Source organism: Plectropomus leopardus, chromosome 14, assembly GCF_026936395.1.
Source record: "Plectropomus leopardus strain MGB_pleo_1.0 chromosome 14, ASM2693639v1, whole genome shotgun sequence".
In the NCBI taxonomy this organism is placed as follows: domain Eukaryota; kingdom Metazoa; phylum Chordata; class Actinopteri; order Perciformes; family Serranidae; genus Plectropomus; species Plectropomus leopardus.
This window is the reverse complement of record NC_142189.1, coordinates 20,883,146-20,911,091: the sequence shown is the minus strand read 5'-3', so window position 1 is coordinate 20,911,091 and position 27,946 is coordinate 20,883,146. Positions and strand designations below refer to the sequence as shown.

Genomic DNA, 27,946 nt, shown 5'->3' with positions numbered 1-27,946 from the left:
TTTATTATTGTCTGTGTTTCTGGATACTTCTGAAAAGTCTTGTGTCTCCAAATTTATTATACAAAGCATTTATTTTCATTTTGTTATGTTTTCAGTTGTTAAAAAACGTTTTGGCCTCCAGTGTTACTGCTTTCCTGGCCGAACATATAAAAAACACAATTTCCCACAATCCATGTGGGCATTGTTGTTCTTCTGTGCGATGACGATGAGGAAATGCTCGCGGACCAGTTGAGTTGTGTTGTGAGTGTTGGATTTTAGTGACTAATTTAACATTTAGCTAACTTATTCGGGCCTGGTTCAGGATCTTCAGACTGTACGTGTCGTTCATTGACAACAAGAGAAAGGCGTTCTACCGTGCGTACCGTTTTACGTCATTTACGGTAGAAAAGCTTGTTAAAAACATTTGTAAGAATTGTTAGTTGTAAGAAGAAAATCGCTAGTTAGCACGGTGTAACGTTACAGCCAGTGGCTTAGTAAATAGTTCATAACATTCACAGCTAATTAGAACTGCGTTACAACTCTTATCGTGAAATAAATAACTCATCCTAAATGATGTACTCACCGTCTTTTTCCTTCCTAAGCAGAGACAATAGAGTTAAACCATCCTTTTGAATCTTCAGGCAACTGCCAACTAGCTTACATCCGATTTCAACTGCTAGTACCGCCCAGCATCAGAGAATAAAGCATCCAATTCATAAATGTACTCTGTGCAGTTTGCACCCTCTAGCGACTGTTTAGCTATAAATAGTCCAAATTTCAAAAGCAAACAGTTTGTGAAATCAGTGGTCTACATTTGTCTACATTTTGTTAAACTTGCTTTTGCCTTCATTAGCCATTACACTGACAAAGTGACCCCTATCAGTAAGGTACATCAGCTGTTTGCCTTTACACTTTATTTATCTAAGGCAAGTTGTGGCTTGCGGGTTAATTTCTGCTGTGCTTGAGCTCACTTTGACTTCCCTGATTGCACAATGAAAAACAACATCAGCTGCTTTTATTGACACATCATCTCTTTCTGTGTTGTTCTCGCTGACTCCGCTGGTTTGGTTTTGCAGTTTCATCGTTCTGGTTGACGGATGCAGAAGTCCTCATCAGAGACCAAAGCACGGTGTGTGTAAAGTGCTGTGTAAACTGGCATGGGTCAGGTAGGATATTTTAAGGCTTTATCCACATTGTTCCAATTGGTTTTATACCCGTATTGTCATGTGATGTTTGGCACAAAAACTTTGAACATCACGTGATTACAGTGACAAGATCTTTTTATTTTCTGGGTGTGTTTTGCTACTTTAACTAGGCTGCTGTTCCTGTAATCCAGTGTGAAAATGGTCCCTGTCTGTGCTGCTTGTGCCCTGTTAAGCCTTGCACCCCTGTTGGTGCTTGGTGTTCCTCCAATATGGACCCAGCCAGAGCAGGTGCACCTCTCTTATCCAGGTAAGTGTTTGAACTGCTTCCATCAGCCTCACATGTTTACATTTCGGGGAACGATTTTCCTCTTAGTAATATAAACCAGTATGCAGGTCTTATGGATTGCAGATTTTCAGATGTTTTTGTACAAATCACTCATTGATATAACTCAATGATATAACAGCTGAAAGCACTGGTACATTTGGGCAATTGAACATTTTGTTACTGTTATGCAGCTCCACAACAAGCTCACTGAAGTTCAGCTTCACTTTCTTGATATTTTAAAAGTCTACGGGCTCCATTCAAATGATTTATAGTGCATGGTGTTAAGCATTCATTTTCAGCTTTTCAGCTTTTCAGCTTTTTCTTTGTCAAGAACCCTGAAATAAATACACATTGGGTCAGTGACCCCTGGTTGATAAGATTTCGCTTCAGGGACCTCCATCTAAAAAGACTTGGGTTGTTGGATATGATTAAGATCACAAGCTGGTTACACAAAACACCTTTAGTTGAAGTGTTGCACAGATTCCCTTAAAAGGTTCCTTTGTTAAGGAAAAGCATTCAGACATTTACTGCATTCAAAGAGATTTTACAGCTGCAAAATTCACGTTGTGATACCTAAGGTCTTCTGTGCAACTCATTAATTTTAAGGGAATTCTTAAGTATAAGATCAAGATTATTTTGGTTATCTTCATAAGGGAGACTTCTAGCACACACTTCATTAAAAAATGTTTCAAGTTTCAGTTATAGCAGTAACCTGTTTGTTCAAACAAAAATAAATCCCTTCTGTTTTCCTTCTTTTAAGTGTCATTGTAACTGATAATAGTAATTGTTATTGTGTTTTACAGTATATCATCATACTGTGAAACTGCAGTACTCTCTGAGATGGTTATCATACCCTTAAAATTCATTACTGTGCGCACAGATTATGCACCACTTAACCAGCAAAACTGGTTGAACTTGCACTTGCACCATGCACTTTAGACCATGCGCAATATATTGTTTAAAAAGGGCCCTATGTGTTTCATGTAATGTCGCTAATGTAATGGCTGAAGGCCTTTATGAAACTTTTGAGTATTTTTTGTTGTGTGTCCTGTTGCTCTGAAACACCACCTGTGTCCTCTCTGTAAGTCATTTAGGTTAAAGGCCCAAGATAATTGCATTAACTCGGATACATGCTGTTACCCATGGTTCACTTAGAGACTGTGCAGCATAAATGTTCTTTCGTCCATTCCCCGTGAAGGTGAAACGTGGTAGTCATTAAATGCGTTGATGTCTTGATGAAATAAGCACCTGGCCAGTCGTCAGCTTATCTCAGCTTTCTGATGGTCATATCACGCCAGCAGCAAGATCAAAAGCACAACTCTTGTGCAAAGTCAGCCTTTTCATAAGCATCTCTTGGCTTTTACAGATGCATCAGTAAGTAACTCCAGTTGTTCTGTCAAATCAATCTACATCACGATTCAAATAATTGGGCTTGTCTTCACAGGCGCGCCAGGTTCTATGGTGGTGACCTGGACCACCTTCAATAAGACGGATAGCAAGGTGGAGTACGGCTTTCTGGGGGGTCGGCTCTTTGACATGAGTGCCAAAGGTGAAGCCACTTTGTTTGTGGATTCAGGAGAGGAGAAGAGGAGGATGTTCATCCACAGAGTCACTCTCACACGCCTCAAACCAGCTGCTACTTATGGTGCGTGGAGCTTTAATATTACTAACTGTCAAAACATAACACGTTAAAGATTTTTTCTTCTCCTGTGTGCTTTCAGTCTACCACTGTGGGAGCGATGATGGTTGGAGCGACGTGTTCTCCTTCACTGCCTTGAATGACAGCACTAGCTTCAGTCCCAGGTTCGCTCTGTATGGTGACCTGGGCAATGAGAACCCTCAGTCTCTGGCTCGTCTGCAAAAGGAGACGCAGCTTGGCATGTACGATGTCATCCTGCACATAGGTAAGCTCCACACAGATAGAAATATTACAACAGTTTGCTCTGTGAAACTCTTAAAGAGGCATTAAGTTTTATCAGCTGTTTTGTCAGCCATTAGTCATCTGCAGATACCTGGCACAGCTTGCAACAGAGTGTATTAACATAAATCAAATGAGCTAGCTGAGCCGTTCCAAGAGAAATGCTTAATGAAGAGGTAATATATCATGATGGTAATGACTGTAATCAGCATAATAATCCCTATTTGTCATTCATATGCTTTGCTTTTGAACAATATGGGTTGGATGTCGGTCACACGCTCGCTATATCACTTGTAGGTAGTAAAATCTAAACAGATAATGGGTGTTGTGCCAAAATGTTGCCCAAAAATCTGACAAATATGGCTCTCCAGCTTTTGCTCCCCTGACTTGATTTTACACCAGTATGATAAGATGATAAAAGATAATAAAGGAAAGGTTTTTCTTCTCCTTCTGTTGGTTTGTCCAATGAAACACCAAATGAAACACTATTTTACAGCCACTTTGCAAGTTAAGAGAGTCTATAAATGTTTGCTTGGCTCTTAAAGAGAGATCACATGTTTGTTTGAGGCTAACCACTAGTTGTTTATGAAAGGTATAATGTGACATTTTGGGAAATGTTAGATGAGAACATTGATGCCACTCTCTTGACAATACACTAAACAGAAGCTAAGGCTTGCAGCTGAATAGCTTAGCATGACGACTGGAAGCAGGGGAAAACAGCTTGCAGGGCAGTGTCCAAAGAAGTTCCAGCATATTATGCCATGTGAAACCACAAATGGTTGTTTATTTATTTTTGTACGGATTGACCAAACAAAACAAAGATGTGATGTATTAACTAGTCAGCTTTAGAGGTGCTGGTTGGCAGATTTATTGACCTTTGGACTAGTGAGCCAGGCGTGCTCTTTCTCCCTGTTTTCAGTCTTTATTCTAAGTGGAATTGCTTGGTGGCTCTAGTGTCGTTGTCACCGTGCAGACATGTGAGTGCAATCTCATCTAACCCTAAAAAATAAAACTAACATAAAGTGCCAAAAACTGATCTTCATCGAATGGCCACTTGAGGCTGGCTCCAAAAGTGGGTCAATACCCATAGAGCCCTTATGCTAAATGGCAAACAAACAGAAATAAACATGTTTACAGCCCGGTACAAAAAACTGTGTTGGTCTCTATAGCTAATTTCAACATTAATGACAACTGTATGGAGGTAAATTTATATATAACTCACCCTTTTACATTTAAAGAGGTTATAGATTACACATATTTAAAGAAGTGGCCACTCTGAGTGACAGACTGTCTGCTAGGCATCACCCATAGACTATATAAATAATGGATGTTGCTACCGTGACATCAACCGTGGGTTTGTGGAGCTCTGTTCTAATCTGCAGATTTTTGTTTGTTTTACAGGGGACTTTGCCTATGACATGGATGAGGTATTTTACTTTTCTGTCTTTTCAATATCTTGAACGCCGATCATACTTGTGCCCAGTTAAGATCCCTGACAGCAAATTTCTTTCATCAATAGCATATATTCTTAAAGCCACTCTGATATTCCACTAATTCCACACTGACAGATGAGACAATCCACTTTACCTTCCTCCACAGCCGCCGTCCCAAGACTCACCAATATTTATTATCAGTACATATGAAAGCTCTCTGCTGCGGTTGAGGCACGCAGCTAATGATTAGCATTACTGTGAAATGCCGTAAGCCTGCGGTGAAAGATGAGAGTCAGGGTCATGTCGCCCAAGTATTTCTTGAATAGAATAAGCGCCATTCAAAACCCCAAATCGTAAGTCTCAATAACATATTTGCTCATCTGAAAACCTCCTCCAACTGTCATCTGCGATATTTAGCGGACATAACCTTGTCTTGGATGCTAATATCATTTTTCCTGAAATGAGTTCTTGTATTATTCATGCATTTTTTAAATGGGGAGAAATGTAATCAGCAGACTACTGCAAAAATGAATAACCATAATTCATCCAAGCTGTGTTTTTAGTTGGAATGTGCGAGTACATCCTGTGGCTTCACTGATATTATAAATAGAAAAACAGAGAAAGGGAAATATGTCTGAAAAAGGTCATTAATGTTTGTGGCAGGTAGAAGCCATGAGTACAGCCATGAACCGCAGTGCGTTCTTTTGAAGCTGCGTTAGCATATCTTAAAAAAGTGCCTCTGGTTTCAGTGAGGTTTGAATGCTAGGCCGAAGCTGTCTGGAAAATGGACTTACATAGTTCGTAAAACTAATTTGGCTGGACATCAGTGAGAGGAGAAAAATGAAACTTATTTGTCTGACAGAAAAAAAATGTTGGTGTCATTTTTAACAGCTGAATGTCACTGTTCTAGGACAACGCCAGGATCGGAGATGAGTTCATGAGGCAGATCCAGTCCATAGCGGCCTACGTGCCTTACATGACCTGTCCAGGAAACCACGAATCCGCATAGTAGGTGGTATTTAATTTCTCAATTTCATTTTTTTTTTCCAAGTTTATTTTGGCTTTTGCCTTTATGACATACAGGACAGCTTAAGTGTGAAAGGGGGAGAGAGAGAGAGGATGACATGCAGCAAGGGGCTGCAGGTTTGAGTTGAACTCGCAGCTGCTGCAGCAATGACACAGCCTCACTACATGGGGCCCCTGGGGCTCCGCCAGGTGAGCCACTAGGTGCCCCCTCAATTTTTTTTGTCATGAATAAATTCACATAAAAGCCACAGGAAAAATTCATAGTCAGTGACTCAACATGAAAAGCTGTCTGACCGTCTTCTGCTTTTGATTGGCTAATGTTTTCGTCTTTATTTACATTTTATTCTGCTCAGGGGCACAAGTAAGATTAATGGGCGAAAACAGCACTACATCCATATTGGTGAGAGAGACTTGCCAGACACCTCATGACAAATTACATTCAGAACTGGCTACTGTAAATGCTATGTCTGTGTGTGTTTTTTCTTTTTTGGGGGGTGGGGTGAGAGGGTTGTGAACCCCCGAACAAACAACCTGGTGAGCCGCAGTTTTTCCACTCTAATGAGCACACTTTGGTATGCCGAAAAACTCCTTGCTGTACCATTTGAACAGATGGGAGCTATTTTGGTCTCTAAAGGCTGGAGCAGTGTCAGGAACCACCAACATCTAAACAATGCAACGCTCTCCAAAACAAGCATTTGTCTGACTGGCAATCATCAGCTCACTATCTGTTTTTCAGTTCCCAGAGATGGCCCGCTGTGGTGGGAACTCTGTCTGCGTTTTGACTCATCTTCACTGAACGCGTTGTTCACATTTTTAATGTCTGGGAATTTTTTCTGGACTGAGAGATGGGACAGCAAGGAGCGAATGATGCAGCATTTAAGTATGTGAAAACAAATTTAGAGCTGAAGGTAGTAGATAAATAATTCGGTATTCAGGTCATATGCATTGCAGATTTACAGATGTTTTGTACAAATCACTCAATCATATATAAACTGAAAGCATTGGTACATATGGGCAGCTGAACATTTTGTTACTGTTCTGTTCTGCAAAAAGTTCACTGAAGTTCAGATTTGCTCTCTATGATCTCAATATTTTAAAAAAAAACCAAAACACTGTGGACTCTGTTTAAACAATCTATTCTGCATGATCTAAAGTAGTGACTCTCAACCTTTTTCTGTCTCAAGATCCCCAAAATTGATACACATTAGGTCACAGAGCCCCATATTGATCAGACAATTGTGGAAAAAAATATATTTTTTTCTTTTTAAAAAATAATTTTGATGTAATTTTTCAAGCAAAAATCCTAAACATCAGATGATTCCAGCCTTTCAAATGTGAGGATTTAATGCTTTTCTTTGTCTTTCATTATAGTAAATTCAATATCTTTGGAGTGTTGGTCAGACAAAGACACAATTTGAGCTTGAAATCTGGGTAATTGTGGTTGGTATTTCATAAAGTTTAACGAGAGAATATTGAATTAAATTGAGAAAATATTGCAGATTACTTGAAAATGAAAATCATCATCTGTTTCAGCCCTATCAATATTTTGTCTGGCAATATTCTATCATTACACGAACAACTAGTATCAGTTTTTATTGTATAGGTTTTTCATATTTTAAACACAAATTTAAAAAAATAGTAGCCTACTAGAATGATAAAATCAATTGCTTTTGCCTCAGTTGACTAGATACAATGCCCTGCAGTAAAAAAAAGTAAAGTGAGATCAACAGACTGAAAAACTTGATCTTCAATATATGTTATCACAATACCCTGCATATTGCATTTAAAGTCACAACAATATTATATCATAACTCAAGTATGTTCATTATATCGTATTGTGGGGCCTCTGAGTGATTCCTACCCTTCCAAATCTTTACCAAAATCTTGTTTTCATTACTTAAGTGGACATTACATCAACTTGCATTCATTCCCTGGAAACTTACCTAACCTAAGACATTTAAGGCAGCCTTTTTCCAGGAGCCATTGGTCTGCCGAAATCCATCAAATGATCTCTGTACTAGAGATTTACTCATCTTAAGATATCGTCTGCTGTTTCTGCACTTATAACCCATTGCTTCTGCACTTTACTGGTGGGAAGTTCTTTTTAATGAGGCCTTCTTTTTTTCTGATTTGTATTGTTATATTTTGTTATTCTTTTGTGGTTTTGAACTGCTTGGCAAATTATCATGGCTGCAAACCTAATTCCCCCTAGAGGGACAATAAACTTAACTGAACTGAACCGAAACCACCATTATGTCTTTAAATTTTCAGAAAATAGTGAAAAATGACATTATAACCTCTCATAGCCCAAGGTGATGTCTTTATATGTCTTGTTTTGTCGACCAACAGTCTAAAACCCCCAAAATATTTAGTTTCGTCGTTCATTTGCACAGCTGGAGACAGAAAACAATTCAAGTTTTTGCTCAAAAAATACCTTGTTAGTCAGTCAGTCCATTATTACAGTAAATTTCGAGTTCAGTTCAGCTGTGTTTTCTTTAAGATGATACAAGATGATTAAAGACTTCAGCTGCCTCAGATGCTTTTAACCCCGCGGATCAGTGAATATATCCCTAAATTCCAAGCACATCTGCTGGAGTCAGTTGTGTGTGTTTATGCATTTTGAAATGGTTAGAGGTGCCTGAATTTGCACCATAATATTTACTTGCCGCTGTTGTACTGAGACAGGCCTCGCCTGGCCTTGCCATGTGCAGTGTGACTACTGTCTGGTCTCTATTAAGGAGCTGCTAACAGTAGTCTCTTTTTCTTGGCACTGCATCCTGACATAAGAGCATGATATCAAGAAACGGCTCGCTGCATTACATAACCAGAAATCCAGCTCCCTCTCTTATACCTAAATGTGTGTTTTGCTCTGTGGTGTTGTTAAGAATCCAAATATTCCCAGCAACTGGCCCCTGCTTCTTCTTCATTGCTGTCTGTTGTGCTCTCTCTCACTATACTTCACTGTTCATCTCTCTTTCCAACCTCAAAACCTAATGGGTAAAAGGCAATTGAAACATGGCTGACCACAAGTTTTCAGTCAGCATTCCAGCAGGATGAGAACAGTGGATCCACAGAAGATGCTAAAGCCCCAATCAAGACTGTCTTTGTTCACCAAGCACAATACGTTCCATCGGGCGCACAGAGGGACAGGGAGCTGTTTTGTAACAATGTCCTGTGATGGGAGTTAGTGACATGCTTCCTGAAGACTTCAACTGGTTCCTTTTCTTTCTCCAGTGTCCTGGATTAAGCTCATCAGATGATGAAAGGGGTGATGAGGGGGGGGGGGCTGTTTAGTCAGTTTAAGAGTCAGGTTGTTCACATTGACTTTGACAGCCACCAGATTTTTATCTTCATCTCATTTTAATGGAAAAGCAAACACACATGGAAATAAGCGTGCTTCAGGGTTGTGGAGGATGAGTCACATGTTACACTGGACTCCCACAGTGCAGATTAATGAAACAAATACAATTTTATCGTATTTGTATCATATTTTCCACTGCCAAGCAACAAAAATGAGAGACTTTGAAGCCTGTAGTTGACTTTATTTCTACAAGCTAATCCTGTCCCTCCGGGCAGGATCGGTTATATCACTCTGTTTTAATTCCTAGAGAGTTTTGTGTATTATTTTACTGAATGAAAGATTGATTGTTTATTTCTACTATCTGCCTTCCCAAATCCCCCTTCATGGCTGCTGGTACACATCCTTGCCACAAGATGGGAGCATAAATCCATTTTCAGACTGTTCCTGGTTCAATGCCATGACTGAGAACTCTAGATCATAACTGATTTTCACAGGAGCAGATCTTGCTCTTTAGCTTTATTTAAGCATACATACATAGGCAGGTCATGAGACAATGGGGTCCCTGGACTGCAAATAGCCCCACCACCTAGCCTACATGGGAGCAAGACACACAGTCTCTTCCTGGTTGGTATGGTTTAATTCCCAGCCAACATTTGTATGTTGAGCCCACGTGTATAGTAAGTTGGCTGGGAAAATGGGCTCTACATGGGGTTGTGCTATCTAGGTACCAAGTTGGTATGGTCCTAAAATGGGCATCTAATCTGGGCCCCACTTGGGTAAACCCACACATATAGGCAATTAGTACTGGGGCCATTATGGAACCAGTGGACAAACCCATATAGGCCCATTTTCAGCCCATTTACTGCTCACCCTGGCCCCAATTGTTGGATGGGTTTGAGTGAGATTTTGCAGATGAAGGTCGGGGGGGCTCACATGTTGGGCCTCTGGGTCTGTGCCTCAGTTATCCATTCACATTGATTGGATTACTATATACTATAAATTTTGGATATGTTATAAATGCTATAATGCTTGTTTCAGGGCTTAAACATGATTTTTTTTTGTTTTAGTTACTTGATTTGGGGTAATGATAATATAATAGACACCTTAACCCTTTGAAACCTTGGGTGACCTCACTTTCCTTGTGTTGCTTTCAGATGCCAGTAGAAAGTATTTCAACCTTTGAACCCTGAGCAAATTGGTGTCATTTCTTTCAAAAACATGGAGAAAAAGTCAGGAACAACTTGGTAAGAAAAGTTCCACAAGTGACAAAAAATAAGTAGATTTAGAAAAAATATATATTTTTGAAAAGCTAGGGAAATGCCAAGGGAAATAGAAAAAAGCCAGGGAAAAACATATAATTATCAAAATAACATATTTAAAATTGTTATAAAATGATTATAGTTTTATCATAATTTTTGAAGCATTTTCCCAAGTTACTACCACGTTTTGTTTTTCCTTTATTTCTTCATTTAATTTAATTTTTAGGTAATTTTCTTGAACTTTTTACAAATTTCTTCCTAATTTTGGGGTGATTTCTTCTTTTGTTACTGATTGCCCTCTTTCTATGTTTTTGAAATAAGTCAAACCACATTGCTCAGGTTTCAAAGGGTTAAAATACATTTTCAAGATGGGCAAAGAAGGATGCCAAGTCAAACAGTACTCTCCTTCGTGCTGAGAGATCTCAGCTCTCACACTGGCCTCGACTGTTTAATCCTGACCTCTGTCTCATCAGTATTAGACTTATTCAGCATTAGTAAAGGACTAGTGTCATCCTCCTTTTGTGTCCCTGTCCCTTGATCTTCGACCCAGCTGATCTCTAATTACCACCTAACCCTACATTAAATGAGTCAGTGCAGGGATATGAACTGTCCCACCCTGACCCGGCGTCAGTCCAGAATACTGCCCTTTTTCTTCCTTATGTAAGATAAGAAAACAATCACTCCCATCACCTTGCTTAGTTAATGGCCCGTTGAGAAGATTGGCTCTTGCTTTCATGCTGAAATTAAAAACCGTGAAAAGAGACTGGCGGTTTGGCATGAGGGAGAGCTTTCCATGAAAGAGTTTTTCCCTCTTGCATGGTGCGCCCATTGTAACATTTGCAGAGGTTTAATGTGGATGCTGGTGCTTAGATGTTGTTGATGACTTCTTGTCTTAAAGGACATGTCCGTGTATGATTCTTGCAGTGCAAAGAGTCTAGAAATTAGTGGTGGCAGTTGTGGTAGCAGTGATAGATAACTGCAAGCATCCTACTATATCGGGATCAAGTAGGAACCCCCACAGCTCTGTGCTAAAACCACTGTGAAGTGCCTCAGTATGTGATTTCTTTAATGGCCGTTGGATCTAAAATTATGCTGTTCTTTTAAGAAGATGTCATGGTTTTTGGAGAGGTGTATTTAGAGGCCTGTTCTCTTGATTGACAGGTGTAGTTTGGTGGCTCCTTGGTGCTAATACCATGTTGGCTCCACCCAGGCTCCTCCACGTTGGCCAAATTTTGATTATCTGACCATGTTCTTAAGCTTCAAAACATCCCATCACAAACCTATAGGGGTGAGGTCACAGAGTCTACGTCCATGTTTTTCTGCAGCCTTTAATTTGGAGAGGCAGCCACTGATATCCTGGCGACAGCAAAGTGTACGGTTTCTCCAAATATCTAAAACTAGCTACATCTTTTTTTAAAAGTTTGAAGCAGATGTCACCACCATAGTTTGATGGTCATCTTTATCCGATGATATACTACTCTAAGTTTTCTGCCAGGTTTATATGAAAACTGAAAGTGACATAAAACAAAAGACTTGCACCAAAACTAGGCTGTTATTTTAAGAACTTCTGGTTCATCATATTTCATAGCAAAGCTGAGAAATATCTTGAGTGTATTGTGCAGGCACCACAAAATAAGAGGGAGCAGAAGTCTGTGGCGTTAATTGCCATTTCTTAGACATTCAGCGAACGTAGATTGGAGGATCAGTCTGTGTAACTTTTTTCTTTTTTTGTGTTTTTTTCACAGTAACTTCTCCAACTACAGGAATCGTTTCAGCATGCCAGGCCAGACTGAGAGCCTCTGGTACAGGTAAAGAAAATATGTGGACCTTACGGAATACACAATATTTGCTTAGTTCAAGCAATTAGTTGTTCGAGAGTTTCCAAACAGACGTGGTCCTCTTTTACTTCAATTTATCAAGGGTTTTCTCTGCTTTTGGATTTAACGACAGTCATGTGAGAGACATGTTTTCTCCACCAGTATAACATAACAGGGGGTGAGTAACTGATAAACAGATGGCCATGTGGGGGGTGTAGTATTCATTTAAGGTGGATTTTGACATGCTTGAGCAGGTGGAAGAACCACAAACAGTTGTGGTCAGTAGAAGACAACTTAAAATCAAAAGTTACATTCACAGGGCTAGGAAACAGAAGTCGTTTCTTTTCCAACTTGGGCCCCATGTGAAGTATCATGTGAAGGTTTAGCAAACCTCCTACTGTATTTCAGTAAGCATTAATGAGCTGTAAGAGGGAGCCCAGAGAGACTTGGCAGCAGAGGAGCATTCCCTTTTCTTCATTTAGTTTGCATCTCCTATCTCAGGGACATGGGGACTACACAAAGGAGCTATACATCTGACTAGGTGACTCATAGCCAACTACAGGCCTCCTTCTCTCAGACAGTAAGATAATACCTTGTTAGACCACAGGCCAGCTGCCCAACGATCGGTCCCTGGGTCTGCTGGCTGAGAGCCGGATAGGAACAAGCAGAGGCAATCTGAAATCCCACAAATGCTACTGGAAACTGTTCAGTTCATAACATATAGCACACATACAGAACACATGCTTTTCCATTAAGCCTGCAGGATGAACACATAGGTGCTCATATTACAGTTAGGAGTTTATTCACTAAAGTAGATCTGGCACAGCATCCAGAAGCAAAATGTCAGAGACAAAACTTTGCCTGGATTTTTGAGTATTTTTCACACTTACCTGGTGTTCAAAGTGAGGCCTGTTCTTGCTTATCCGCTGACTTTCAGCATGCTTCCTACTGGGTGAAAGCTGTGTATCATTTTAATGATGTGTGTCCACAGCTGGAACCTGGGGTCAGCACACATCATCTCCCTCTCCACCGAGGTTTATTTCTATCTCAAATTCGGCAAGGAGCTCCTCTTCAAGCAGTATGAGTGGCTGAAGAAAGACCTTGAGGTTAGTGACCACGCTGTTTACATGTCCTGATGATGGCTAAGTGCTGTCCTTTGTTCCCACACTTGACCTCTGCCTCTCTTTAAAGCTACGCTTTGAAACTTGCATAACAAAAAATAACTTTATGGCAAATTTGCTGAAATTGTCCCTACTTCCACGCAGAAGTTTATTAAACAGATATTTTGCGGGAAAATCAGGTTCCTCCTCCATCATGTTTTGCTGTTAATGGCAATTTCTACAATCTAAGGTTGCTCACAGAAAACAACCAATAAAAGCCAATGAGTCTGTAATGTAGCTATCAGTCATTTAATTTTGTCAATCATGGCTCATGAAGTGCAGTCAAACTGTCAAACTAGGCAGCGCTGATCAAATATGAATCATGAATCTGCAGTAATTACTGCATTGCGTATTTCTCAACTCAGATGCTTACAGAATCATATTTCAGTGCACTGTTTCGCTGTAAAATTAGAAAAGTTTATCTGGTTGGTTTTTGGCCTGACTGTTACCCCATGCCAGCAGGGTCAAAAAGTTATTATATAACAGCTATACAGTGCACCAAAATATGTCTGTGTAAACATATGCGATGAAAAATAGGCTATGCAGTAAAATAATCTTGATTCACTTTTTTTTTTCTTACCTTAGAAATTTATTTTTGTATAGCGTTAAAATGTAAAAAGAGAAAGTTTGTGCCTTGGCCACCATGTTTGAAGTAGACGACCAAAGTCGATACACCCACTGGCTGGAGAAAGCTTTCTGATTTACAGCTAAAAGGTACATTAAAATGTGTTTCTGAAAATGTCTAAGGCAAGAAATAGGCAATGGAGTAACAGAATCTTGAATCATATATGATCAGATAGTTTGACAGTTTGACTGCACTTCATGAGCAGTGATTTGCAGCTGCCCTAGAGACTCCTTAGCTCTGATTGCTTGTTTTCGTTCTTGAGCTACAATGCTATTAGAATCGCTACAAGGTAAGAGTAGATAGAGGAACATGATTTTTATCAGATTATCTGTCTCATCAACTGCTGACAGTTTCAGCAAGTATGAGAAAACATTGATTTTTATTAAAGTTACTAATTACAGCCTTTTCTCTTTTCAGTTTGTAGTAGTAGTAGATACATTCTCAATTGTCTTCACCACTTCTCTCTCCTCACTTAGGAGGCCAACAAGCCAGAGAATCGAGCAGTGCGTCCATGGATCATCACCATGGGACACAGACCCATGTACTGCTCTGATGACGACCAGGATGACTGTACAAAGTTTGACTCCTATGTGTGTAAACCACAGAACCCTATCCATTAATTCAAACACTTTAACTAACGTGCACAGTGGCCTACTGATTGTTCACTCATACTGACAGGTAGTTTTATGAGAAGGAAGAGAACAGGAAGTCAAGAGCAGCTTTACAGTCTGAGCATAGTGTGATAACTGCTGTTGCAGTTGTTAATCTGCATTCCTGATTGCAGACATTTTGTTTGCAAGGGATAATTACCAATTTCTCGGTAATCCGATTACCTAACATCATTTTTATTTGATTTGGCCAAGCAAAGAAATTATGTCATTGCCTTAAAACATTTTGTTAACTTTCCATAAAGCACTCATAGTTTATTTTACAGTGTGTTTCTTAGAGAGTAGCACATCTATATTGTTAAAGCTTTTAATTCATCATCATGAAAGTATTTGTTTTCTGCTGTGTTGCCAAAACACCTAATTACCCCTGGTAGCAGACGTGTCACACATGTTGAAGACTGGCCATTCCACATCGCGGCCCATAAGTACACTGAGTACGATATGCTGTCATAATCACTGTAATTTGGACCAAATAGTTTCCAGTTAGACTAACTTCCCTCAGCACTTGGCACTGTTTGGAGTGAGGCTGGCACGTGCGCAATGGGGCTACACCAGGTAGTGTTTCAGGTAGCAGGTAGTGTTTCAGTCACTAATGCCAGTTCATGCTGACAGTATTCCTCTCTGTTATATCTCAGGTCCGACTGGGACGGAATGACACCGAACCACCAGCTCCTGGTCTAGAGGATCTTTTTTACAGCTATGGTACGGTCTCTATGTGACAACCAGCTGTGTGCTGCTAATGGGTGTTTAAGATCACAAATTTGCACGCTCAGACAGACTAACGTCCCAACAGTTGCAGAGCTGTCCAAACATCCTTTATTAAAAAAGCAGGCCTTTGGTCTGGCTGACATCCCAACAGCCCATTTGCAAATGTTTCTCCTGCAATGCATTTCTCAGACTTTTGTTTGTTGCATTTAATTATTTAAGATGTTGCGGAACTTTTTGTGAAGTTTTTGTTGCTCTGTTTTTAAGCTTTTGTTGATTGCAGAGAAATCTCAGAATTAAATCGGCAGGGGATTTGAGAAACTTAGATTACACAGCAAATTGTGTTTATATGAGCTGTTTGAGCAGATTTTTATTTATATATTTATTCCAATATCTTTCACAGGAGTGGATGTGGAGCTGTGGGCACATGAGCACACATATGAGAGGCTTTGGCCTGTCTATGGTGACAAGGTCAGCTCCTGCATTTTTCATTAACCACATTCTTACATCTGTAGTCTTTGTTTTGGATCAGTGAAAAAGAATGGTTTTTCTCTTAAGGTGTACAATGGGAGTAAAGACCAACCTTATGTGAACCCAAAAGCTCCAGTGCACATTATCACAGGCTCTGCTGTAAGTACTTTCACATCGCATGTCACGTTTTCCCACACAGATCAATGCATGAATTGACGGCGGCATCAACAAAAAACAATGTTATGTATTGTTCACAGTCCTCTCTGTGCAGCAGTTGGTCTGCCACATGAGTTTAGTACCAGCTGTTTCTCTGGTTAAGTGTTTTCTGATGTGGTCGTGAGCGGCGCAGGGCATGCTTCATCATCTAACCACAGAGGGTTTAGTCATCTGCATATCAAAATGCGGCCAGACTCACACCGAGGCACAGCCACAGTTGTAAATGTCACACAGGGCTTTGTGGACAGAGCTGGAGAAAGGCATGCGGCTCATCACTAACAGATTGGGTTTAATCACTGTTGATTCTTCTGCAGGGCTGCAGAGAGAAGACAGACAGGTTCAATCCAAACCCCAAAGAGTGGAGCGCTTTCCGCAGCACAGACTATGGCTACACTCGCATGCAAGTGTCCAATGCCACCCACCTTTACTTGGAGCAGGTCTCTGATGACCAGGTAAGCACACATAAGAGAACATGCACCCAAGCACAGCAAAGCTGAAAGGGTACAATTAAAGGTCAAAGAGCATTGCCTCGAGTCATAACAAACCTTTTCTGTGTGTTCCAGTATGGGAAGGTGATTGACAGCATTTGGGTGGTGAAGGAAAAGCATGGCTTCTCTGCCTGGTTCTGAAGACCATCATGCTTTTAAAAAAACAATCTGCTCAGGAAATGCACTTTGAACTTTAAGCATCTTCATATGATATTTAGAGTTGATCTGTGATTCAGAGATTGTGTGCACATGGCTCTCAGCCGGGTAGCAGCTAATGATGATAACAGCACAAACAATGCTAACAATGACTACAAGAAGTAATGGTGTTAATCAAGCCAACAGTGTTAGGGTTGTTGAGGTAAACTCCAGGGTGGAAGCTATGCTTCTGCAACAATGCCATCCATATTTCAGCAGTGACTGCTGTATGAGCGCAGTGCAGAGTGCCAGCAGTTAGCTAGCCGGTGGTATACGCACACATTGGGACTCATACTCACTAACATGCATGTGCAGCCGGACCTTCTACCACAACATTGGATGTAAAAGAGTTAATTCTCTGCTCATGACGCCTTTACACTACTATATCTTTACATAGCAAATTGTTTGCTACAATATTAATGCTCTAAATATTGTGTAGAGCTTCATTAAAACAAGCTCTCTTTTTTTGCTGCCTCACACTAATTATGCACTGATGATGAACGATTTTATTCCTGCTCATTCTGCTTTTCAGTTTAATATGTATTGAATTATTTGATTCCAAAAATTTTCCACTATATTTAATTCAATTAGAAGACCACTTAATGGTGATGATCTACTGTAAATGGATTTTTTGTAATATACATTTGAATAAATTCTGCTTTTTCTATGGATCTCTGGATTGGTCCTTCCTCCAAAGCCATCACTGTAATACATCATTGTAGTCTGATTTTAGTTTATACCAGCTGGGACAACATTGCAATGACTGGTATTGTTTTCATCTCGTGAGTCTGTGCGGTGTGTCATCATGGTGAAATGTAGTCCTGGTAACAGTTATTGAAGCAGGAACTACCATGGAAGCGTTTTTTTGTACTATGCCAGGTGTTTATATAACTGTCTGTCTGTTTGTGGACAGACTTACCGTGCAAGATGAACAGATGCAGAACTTTATCAGAAAGCAGTTGAGATTGAAATGGAGAATGAGTTCACAGAAGGGTGTGGTACAAGCAAGGGCACCAGAAGTAAGGAAGGGTCCATCGGCCTCCACAGTAAACCCCTGGCCTACACTCAGTTTAAGTCCCAATATTCCACCTGGGGTGATCCTACCACAAGATGGTCTCTAGTTTTAGTTAAGCTTGTCATCGACAGGTAGATGGGGGTCCTTTCTTCGCTGCCTAAATAATCTAGACAGCATGAGTCTGGCAAACACCAGGCCTCATTTTCTTCTGAGCATATTTTTCATTTTAAAAACCTGGAAATGCACTTACACAGATCAAGTCTTCTCTCTATCAGTCTATGAAGATGACAGATTCTCCCTTGGCTAGTCCTATCAGGATATTGGAAGCCTTATTTCATTGTCCATCTGTGTGGCCGTCAGGACCTGAGGCAGAAAGACACATGGAAGTCTTCGCCTACACAAAAGGACTGTTATGTAACTCAGGGATGCTTGTGGCTTGGGCACATGCTGAGTGAGAGAAGGCACTTTCCCCAGATCACTGTTGCTCACGCCATGACTCTCACCACTATGCTGGTATTAATTCCTTAGAACAGCATGCTGCCTCTGATGAATATTGGCAGATAACCAGTGCAGATCTCCATGCATCTGTGTTTTGAGTTGTCAAGCTGTCTGTTAGCACCAAAGTTTAATCTTGTCTCTGCATAATTAGGTTCAAACACCATAGTCTATGTATACAAAATCAATGATTCGTTAACACTACACACATGAGTGAACATACAGCATGATTTTTGGCAGATGTTTTTATCCAGAACACATGCAATATTACGAGATAATATATGTTAATCACTCATGGAAACACTGCTGGGAAAATGACACTTTTTACCCAAATGAAGGACTGAAAAACAGCTTGCAATCGGTCAAGATGTGTCACAACAAGTTAGCCATAAGAAGCTGAGAGTGCTTGTAGAAAGTATAAAAGTAGTCGGGCGTCAGTTGCATGTCTGGAAGTCTAACCAAGGATTTGTTGAACTTCTCTCTGATGTCGGTACCCTGCTGTGCAGTGGTGTCTGGCAAACGAAGGACACACAAGCGTACAGTGATCACACCTCAGACTCACATGCTCGTGGTGTGCCTACCCACTGCTAACTGCCGATCAAACAAAGCCTCATGTAAAAGTATCTTTTGTGGAAAAGGCCCCGCACCACTGAGTTTCTAACCTGTGACCTGCGCATGTTGTACTCTGTATAATGTTGTCTCCCACTGAGTGAGAGACACAAGGAAGAAGCAGCACTGAGTGCAGACTGCAGAAATCAGCAGGGGTGCTGGAGAGGAGACAATGTGCTGCCAGACTAGCTCACATTGAATCATTGTAATTATTTACAATTGTTAGCAACCACATTTATAGTCCAATAAAAGCTGGTTGTTTTCCAGTTAGTCATCTATGCACGATGTATGGTGCAAAAATGGACGGATGGAAAGTTAAGCTGTAAATAATGAGCACATCACATGGCGTGCACGTTCCTCATCATTTTCTTCATGTGATTTCCTAAAAAAATCCAGAAAAAAAAACATTGATCACAATCCAGGAAAAAAAGAGCAAGGAGAAAATAACATGTCACTTCAGATCACATGCCTGTTGCTGAAATATGATGTGCTTCTTACCGCCTATGATAGAGGAACAGCAGGTTTGTGGTCATGTGGTGAAAGGCTTTTGTTGACAGGAATTGATTCTTGCCTTTAACCGGGCAACGGATTTTTCTTTTTTTTTTTTTTTTTTGCACTTCCTCAAGTGCTTGGTGTTAGACAGTTTATTTCTCTCAAGCAAGGGCTTTGACAAGTCAGGAGTCAGATTTTGTTTTCTTACTTTTTTTCTGACTTCCAGACATGAAGAGTGATAACAAGCTTTTAGAAGACCCTGCTTCTCACTTATAGTGTACATCAGTAGGTTTGTTGTAACTAATCAATCAATCATTTATTTATTTATTATCATTATTATTTATTATGCTACGGACAACTCCAGTGAAATATAATATTATCATTGTATTGTACTGCACTGTAATTTAGCCCTTTTAGTCCTTTTTTGCATCACATTACATTGTTGGCTACTGCTGTATAATTGTCCGTGTTTCCGGATGGTTCTGGTTATCCATGGTTTCTGGTTGTGGAAAGATTTAACTGCCCACACATCCTGATCTTGATGGCCAAATGGTTGCTCCACTCAAACATGGGCAGCGAATCTGATCTGCAGCCTCCGATGAATGGTTTATAGCTGTGACCCATAGCAGAGCAGAACCAGCACTGCACCTCACACTCCCCATGCCACACCAATCCTTATTCACTGTAATGTGGGTTTCAGACTTCTGCCTCAAATCATCACCATACCAATGCTAATTTGTGCAGTCAGCATGGGCTCTGTGTAGACATGTACCCTACACTGTAACCTACGCTGTAGCCTGATGTGCACCTCTATGGAAATGTAACTACATGTCGCTGTGACACAGACCTCCTGTGTATTTTTGTAAGCTAAAAACCATTAGCCTCAGTGGAAACAGAGCTTTTATTTACTTTAATATCACAGATAAGACAATAATAAGACAATAAAGCTCTCATACAATGGCATTTTAAGTCTTGTGTGTGATCTCTGCTAGCTACTAGGCCCATTTACACCAAGTAAACTGTCATGTCAATGACATGTTGTATTTGTTGAGAAACAGTATCTTGTGTAAGACAGTGAACCTTTATGAGTTGTAGTTGAGCTGAATTTTGTAACATTACCTTTGTCAAATGTTGCTGTTGTTCCTGGCTTCATTTGAGTAGAGAACATTTTATGAGCTGCTAGGCCAGGGGTGCCCACACTTTTTCGGCTTGCGAGCTAATTTTAAAATGACCAAGTCAAAATGATCTACCTACATTATAAATGCTAAACATGTATTTATTTATATATATACTCAGTATACTTTATATATACAATATATGTTGGTGTACCTTGCATAACTGCATGAACACGTAGGGCACAATACAACTCGTACAACGACGTGGATTTTTGGTCATTACCTTACTCTGATGACTTGCACTAAATGGAATCAGCCAGGGTTGCATATTCCGGACAGTAGCTGCTGGTAGCCAGCCTCAAGCAGATTTCCAAACGATCATCAGTCATGGTGGAACGGTATTTGGACTCACTAATCTTCATGTGGGAATAGGCTGACTCACATAAATAAGTGGAGCCGAATAATGGAGTCAAGGAGGTGGCACATTTCCTCATGTGTGTTTACCTTTCTTCTGTGAATAAGTTCCAGAACTGTCCCTGAGCCCTTGACTTCAGCTGAATGTCAACTTGTAGTGTCAAAATCTCATCCTCCACTCCAGACGAGGTCAGGTGAGACAGCGTTGCAATTTTTTAAGCAAGTGAATCAACCTCAACATCTCCCCGAAATGGGTAGCACATAAAGGTAGCGACTTGCAAGTAAAGCAAAGTATTGAAAGCATTTGTCAAACTCTGACTGACAATTATCAATCTGCTCTGTGTAGCGCACACTGTCAAGTTGCGCTTACTCCTTCCATTGCATCTCCAGCTCTCCCCTCTCCCCGCGTGTGATCTTTCATGGGCAGTATTGTTAACAGCTCCTCTTTTGCAGTCATATCTGTAAACACCATCTGAATAAAAATGCACAACTAGGTTGTGTCACTTACATCTGTAGACTTGTCCAATTGCAGTGAGAAACACTCGCAGTCCGCAAAGTCCTTCCAAAGCTGCTGTGTCAAATCCTCGGCCTTGACTTCACAGTGCCGTATAATTGTACTTCTTGATATTTGGAGAGCTTTCATTGAAGATAATATTTCTGTTTTGTTTTTAAAGTCCCGAAACATCGAGTCACCTGCTTAAATGAATGCCTCTTTTATCATCTCTCCATCTTGGAAGGACTTCTTTTGCTTAATGATGGAGTGACTCACCCAGAATGATGCTAAAGTGGCTGCCTTCACTTTTGAGGTCAGCTGTGGGAAAAATGACTGCTGTCCTGACAACTGTGATTTTAGTTCCTTCACCTTTCTCTTTCTCAGCTCGCTTTTCGTAGGGAAGTCAGTGTCGTAGTTTTTCTGAACAGTCTGAAAGTGCCACTCCACATTTCCCTTCTTCGGAATAGCGATGGGAGATTGGCAGATCAGACAAACGCACATCAAATATGACATTTTGAAAAAAAGTCCTCCTCCCATTCCGGATGGAAGTGGTAATTTTTTGGTTTCTTACTTGGTCCAGCTCCCCCGCTCATTTTTATACACTTTCTTTAGTAGAAATAAATTGTAAGGTGAACCAGGTAATTAGCTCACGGATGTTTTGCAGTTGCATGCACTGTTGACCGCGCATGCGTGGTGACCCGTGTGTTAGAAAAGTCAATCAAGTGGCAAATGCCATGGTGAGGATGGATGAGAGGCTAAGATCGAATTTTTTTTTTTAATGCCATGAGATCTATTCACACTACCTTTGCAATCGACTGGTTGATCGCGATCGACGTATTGGGCACCCCTGTGTTACGCTAACTTATACAATGTAAAATGTTGTTTATGTTGAAAGAACGTGGCTTTGGCATAGAGCCAACGCATGACTATGAATCTCCCATAAAGTAGGCCTCCACGCCTCCTATTCTTTCCTTGCTAAAGTCCTTTGCTCCATCAGATCAGTAAATAGAAAAAGGGTTACCTAGTTGATTGGTTCTTTCCAGGATTTAACCAAGTTTCACCAAGGTTATTAAAGTTCCTGATATCCCATTGGAACTGATGTAGCATGGAGGTTGTACAGTTTATTATCCAACGCCTGTGCAATGGCTAGCAGGATGCAAGTTCGGCTGGTGCCTATCTTCTCCATCTTTCCTTGATGTTTACGGATGTTTACATTTGAAAACCTCATCCTGGCTAGCCAGCACTTAGATATGTAGAAGTCGCAGAATGAGAGTTTACAGGTTGGCGTGTTGATTTCCCCTTGCCAATAAGTGACTCTCTGTCGCAAGCCACCACCTTCCAAAGCTAATCACAAAAAGCACCACTAAGATTTGTAAAATAGACAAAAGAGCCTAAATTTAGCACATATTTAGTGTGGTAGACGGGGCGTCTGGAATTGTCTATATCACTTTTTTTACACCAGTGGTGTAAGAAATCAAGAAGATGTGGTATCTTCCTGTGCACTGATGCCCCTGGCAGTTTTGCTGGAATTTTGCTGGAATTTGCCTGGTTAGTCCTATTTAGGCTAGTTTAACATTGTCAGTAGACGGCCTAGTAAATCCATCCCTTCTGTCTGGTAAGACTACTAAACTTTCTGAGACCTTGACATGACCACATGGCCTTCCCACTTCAGTTGACTTCATCACAGCAGGCTAATTTCTCATGACACACCAACAGCTATTTATCCTTTCCAAAGCTAATGGCTCAGTAAACCCTAAAAGTAATGAAGTCTCCAAAGACCACATGCGTGATTAGGAAGCAGATGTCTCTTTCGCTACACCAAAGAGCCATGAAGCCTCTCTATAAGACCCCTCAGAATTCCCGTCAGTTAAACTCTGTGGTTTACCAACATTATTTATCTATTTTCAAGAGTCTCTTGTAGCTCTCACACTCAACAACAAACTCCCTCAGTAGACAGGAGGGGGCTTCTGTGTGGTATTTCTCTCCACGGGTGATCAAGGGGCAGCACTTGATCACAGGGTTAAACTGTGGAGACTGGGGATATGTGTAATGAATTCAAGGACTTCAGATGCTGGATATCTGGGATATTTCATCAATCCAGCAGCTCAGTGTTCTTCCAGAACCAAAGCGCCACTATTAAGCAGCCTCAGACCACTACCAAGACCAACAGCCAAGTACAGTCTGCTCAGGCACATCACTGCACATTCTTGCCATAAGTCCTCTTTCAACATCAACACCACAATGACTTACAGGGTTTCAGAATATGGCATCAACAGGAACACATGTGTGCTGTGAACACAGTATATTGCTGCAGTAAATCTGAGGTAAACACAATAGCGCCCACACTGAAACTGGGCTTTGTTTTTATACTTGTACCAAGTTTGTAAGGAAAATTCAAAACATATTTTCTCCATTAGAAAAACAAAAAAGATAAGACTGGGAGTTTGATGGAAGCAGCATATTATCACTGGGGATATGTGAGGCAGGCTGCGTGGGTCAAAATAACACTGAAAGTGAAGTCTGTCCTCACGATTAACCAACATTGGGGCTCAAATAGCACATGTCCTGTTTCCACATAGTATAACAAGGAGACACATGTCCACTTTCAAAATGTACACAGTTCTGATTGATTAACTTGAACAAATGTACTGCAAGTTAAGACCCAATATAATAGAAACTGTTTAAGCTACCGTATGTGATTGTCAGTACACTGAAACCTACAGTTAGCCTCCTCTGTTAACCTTTAGATTTAGCCCAATAATAAAAAGCAACCAGTGTATGATTATTTACAGATGGAAAAGTTTCCGTGTAGCTCTAACCACAAGCACATAAACAGACAATGCAAAAATTAAGCTCTCAAGCATCAGCGGCAGTGCCTCTGAAGTCATCCATCCTGAGTAGTAATACTGCAATTTATCAGGAAGACATTAGGTTAACTACTCTTGTTTAGTCAAGCAAGAAGAACAACATAGATCCATTATCATCCTCCTGCAATTTAACAGTGAAAGGATTCGGCTCCTAATTTTTGTGTCCTCTGTCTTCTCATATTGAAGTCATCAATCTTTCCCACAGAGCAGCAGTACGTCAGGTCACACAGGTCATCTTGTACTGCATACAGCAGAGATTGTCCTCGAAAGCTATACGGCAGTCCAATCTGAGACTCCTCTCAGTCTGCAGGAAGTACTAACTTTGTGCCAGGGGGCAGAGATTCAACTCATTAACTTCAGAGCTTCAACACTTGAAGGGCCTTTAGAGCTGAGCAGGGGTATGCTACCACATTTAGCTGTTGTTGGCAGGCAGAGCTGGGCCATGTCACTCGGTTCAAGAAGTCTGTGTTCGGGTCTGTCAAGTCCAAAAACATTCTCATTCAGCAGCCTGTTTAGTGTGGGGAAGCTAAAGTCTGATTTGTCGACAATATGAAGAGGACTTCTTGCCAGTGACTGACTGTGAAGAAAGCTTTGCCATGCTGAAATGAGCAAAAGTATGTATTGTGGCATGCATTCGTAGACTTTCCAAAAGGATCTGCTTTTGTCATGGAAACTGTCTTGTTGTGGGCTTCGTGATCACCAAGCTGTCACAACATCAACCTGTGTTGTGATCACACCTAACCTATTGTGGTCGCTGAAGACATTCACCCCTGTCCGCTCAGTCAGGCCACAAAGATCCAACTCATTTAACTACTGCACATGCTCCCAGGGCTCCGTCATGCCTGCTTGGTTAAGACAAATTGCACGGCAGAGCTGTCTTCTCTCACAGACTGGCGCTTTTGACCAAATGCTCTCCCAGAATGCAGCATGCCATTGAGAACAATGCCAGGCTCATTATGCCTATCCTGTGTCCTAAATGTTGCGCATGCCAGGCCGTCTGTCTGCTTTAACTTCGGTCATGTTCTCACACTTGGCTCCAAATATCAGTGAGGCCTGTCATTGTTGAAATTTTTGCTAACAATGTAATGTTTTAGCTGATCTTTGTCCTCAATCAGAACGGCATTACTGTAGAGTCTGGGCTGTGCTGAGAGTCTGGGCTGCGCTGAGGCAAATAGCCCATCTTTGCTGTTTTGGGTACAAAGCCATGATTCTATCAGCACTTGAGATCTGAGCTCTAGCAGCAGGAAGGTCAGGGGTGGTTTACATGTCCAGTGTTTTACAGGAATGGTAACACAAGACCTCCTTTGATGCTCTGGTTTAAAACCATTTAGACAGGAATGAGGTGATTAACAGTCATAATGGATCTTGCACTCAAAACCCTAAATGCTTACAACCTTAAAAATGTCACAGAGAGTACTCTTTGAGCTTTCTAAACCTTCCAGGCACGTGTAGAGGCCATTCTTCACACTCCTCACATTTGGAAACAAACAGAGTTGTGGAAACCGCAAGCCCTTTTGAACATTTTAAACACATGCCTGCTGCTACTTTTTGACATGACAATCACCCAGTAGCGGTCCCAGCAGTGCCCAACGGAAACCATTTAGCTCCGTTAGAGTGTTATGACAAGGGCATAACCTGACTCTAGACATAAGACAATATTTCAACACCTTATTTCCCATGGGGAGTTGAGGCATTATCTTACTTCAGGAACTCCAGGGATATCCACAGTGCTATGGGTGGGATGGCAAGCACTGATAGATCTTTCAGCACTCAGCAAAAAGACAGCAATGTCAAAGCTGCTTTTTTTATCCATCTGAGGGAAGTCTGCCATTTTAGACTATCCTCTCACCTCATGTGTCAACACAGGAGACCTCCCCTGGTTTTGAGGGCAGCAGTGAACACAAAAACACTCAGGGGTACTTTATGTGGCCCCTTCTTTTGGCTAACATATTGGCCAAAACAGGGTCAAAGACATAAGTGTGTGTATGTGTGCGTGTTAAGGAGGAAGTATGCTTGTAACTGAGCATGGGATAAAATAGAAAGAGATGACGGGAAGCACTGAAAGCTGTCTCTGTCCTCAAAGCCACATTTCAGGCTGTAAAGGTAATCATCCCATGGAGAGACGGTATCCAGTGTTGTTTTTGAAAGAGTGTGATCATACTAGACTGTCCTACTGATGGTAAAGTGGTTTTCAGTGTTTATGGAGAGATCCAAATGAATGGGCAATGTAGATCTGCAGTGTACCTTGAAAACAAAAACCTCTTCTCTTCACCAGCTTGCTGGATGGGAACTCAGTGACTGGCTCACTACAAAAACACAGATGTCCTAAGTCACAGCATTAGAAGTATTCACAGAATCTGTCCAGCAAAAGCAGGCGGTTTTGTCATTAAAGGACATGGATGTCCTTGGCCTGATGTCATGCTACATTTGGATTCAGACAGACAGGTATGTCCCCTGTCTAGACCTGTGAGGATGACTTACATCTCTGTACCTAGATCATCAGATGAATCTGGCTTGGATTTAGGGACTAGACTTGGTGACATTGATGGGTTATAAAGTAACCAAAGAACAAGATATTGCAATCTTTATTTCTGCAAAAATAGCCTGTGCTATTTCAGTATTCAGTTTAGAAATATGCAACAATTTGTTAAACTGTTTTTATGCTTCCATGTCAGAAACAGATGTGGCCAGAGGCATTATGTTTTTGGGTTGTCTGTCTGTCTTTCTATTTCCTGTGAATGCAATATCTCAAAAAATGCCTGGTTACAGATGCAAATGAAGCTTCAGTGTTTTAGAATATGTAGAAGCAGCATCCATTTTGAGGCACTGTCAACTGTCATGGCAACATATGAGTCTGGACTGACATGGATGTAAACTGGCAACAGCGACTTGACTGGTTTGCGGAGGCATACAACGGTGAGGCAGTAATTCCAGTTAGCCTTGGTAGCAGCATGGCACTAGGGATGGCAGCGTTGGTTAGTCCACCACTTTGGTTTAGATTGACAGCTTTTGGATGGATTCTGAACTTTGGGACAGATATTCATTGTCCTCAGGAAATGGTGCATTGTAAATTTGATGATGCTTTTTAGCGCCACCATCAGATTAGTGTTTTTGTTTGTGCAACACTTTGGTGTATGATCAGATACTTGCCAAAGTAATGGCATCCCTCATCAACTACTACTACATCAATGGCTCAAAGCACTGCTGTGCCTGAGTACAGCCTCACAGAGCTGCTAGCATGGCCGCAGTTTCTGAGATTTAAATCAGAAATGATCTAAGTATTCATATATCTCAATGAATCCACAAAAGCAAATATAAGCCACACATTGACAACATATTATATTCTTCTTAAGTGATAACAGAGACAGGTGGTTGCAGTTTTTGTACCCTTAATCGCAAGCAGCCAAGGAAGCGAACAAAAACATGTCTTGGAGTGTTTGTTCTACCTAACAATAAGTATGTTTGACCACCCATTAAATGGACCAAGGCATGAATTTGGGCAGAGAGAAGCAAATCATCCCGTGGCTGGGAATTGGTTTTGTGTGGCCACCGGCCGCCGGTGGAGCTTGTTTAAACAGACCCAGACTGAAAGACTTAATGACCATGCTGACAGCAGTCATTCGAGATGTCTTGTGAGGCTGAAGCACTGTGGCTGAGAGGGAAAGAACTACAGCTGCAAAGAGAAAGGGAGGGATGTTGTGGTTGCCGTCTCTTT

At 40.9% G+C, this 27,946-nt stretch overlaps 2 protein-coding genes across 7 annotated transcripts in view; one reads left to right on the top strand and one right to left on the bottom strand.

Moving 5' to 3' along the window:
• Positions 1-27,946, bottom strand: part of LOC121953816 (KATNB1-like protein 1) — a 41,565-nt gene that overhangs the window by 3,416 nt on the left and 10,203 nt on the right. Inside the window, exon 1 of one of the 4 annotated variants that reach the window (XM_042501048.2) lies at positions 563-880. The exons of 2 other annotated variants lie outside the window; for them this stretch is intronic. The gene's annotated coding sequence lies outside the window, so the exon portion shown is untranslated. Of the gene's footprint in view, positions 1-562; positions 881-27,946 lie in introns of those variants that run through there. One more of the 4 variants, XM_042501049.2, reaches the window with a different exon arrangement.
• acp7 (acid phosphatase 7, tartrate resistant (putative)) lies at positions 178-17,402 on the top strand. 3 transcript variants are annotated; one of them, XM_042501047.2, is made up of 15 exons: positions 178-240; positions 1,056-1,145; positions 1,295-1,431; positions 2,894-3,094; positions 3,171-3,353; positions 4,769-4,794; positions 5,711-5,808; positions 12,132-12,194; positions 13,195-13,309; positions 14,465-14,578; positions 15,292-15,358; positions 15,765-15,832; positions 15,920-15,991; positions 16,363-16,500; positions 16,612-17,402. In XM_042501047.2, the coding sequence occupies exons 3-15, from the start codon at positions 1,323-1,325 to the stop codon at positions 16,675-16,677; spliced, it is 1,320 nt and encodes a 439-aa protein (XP_042356981.2). In that variant the 5' UTR covers positions 178-240; positions 1,056-1,145; positions 1,295-1,322; the 3' UTR covers positions 16,678-17,402. The 3 variants fall into 3 exon arrangements, with proteins under 3 accessions (XP_042356981.2, XP_042356980.2, XP_087943415.1); XM_042501046.2 differs by having other exon boundaries at positions 214-354; XM_088087289.1 differs by having other exon boundaries at positions 240-380.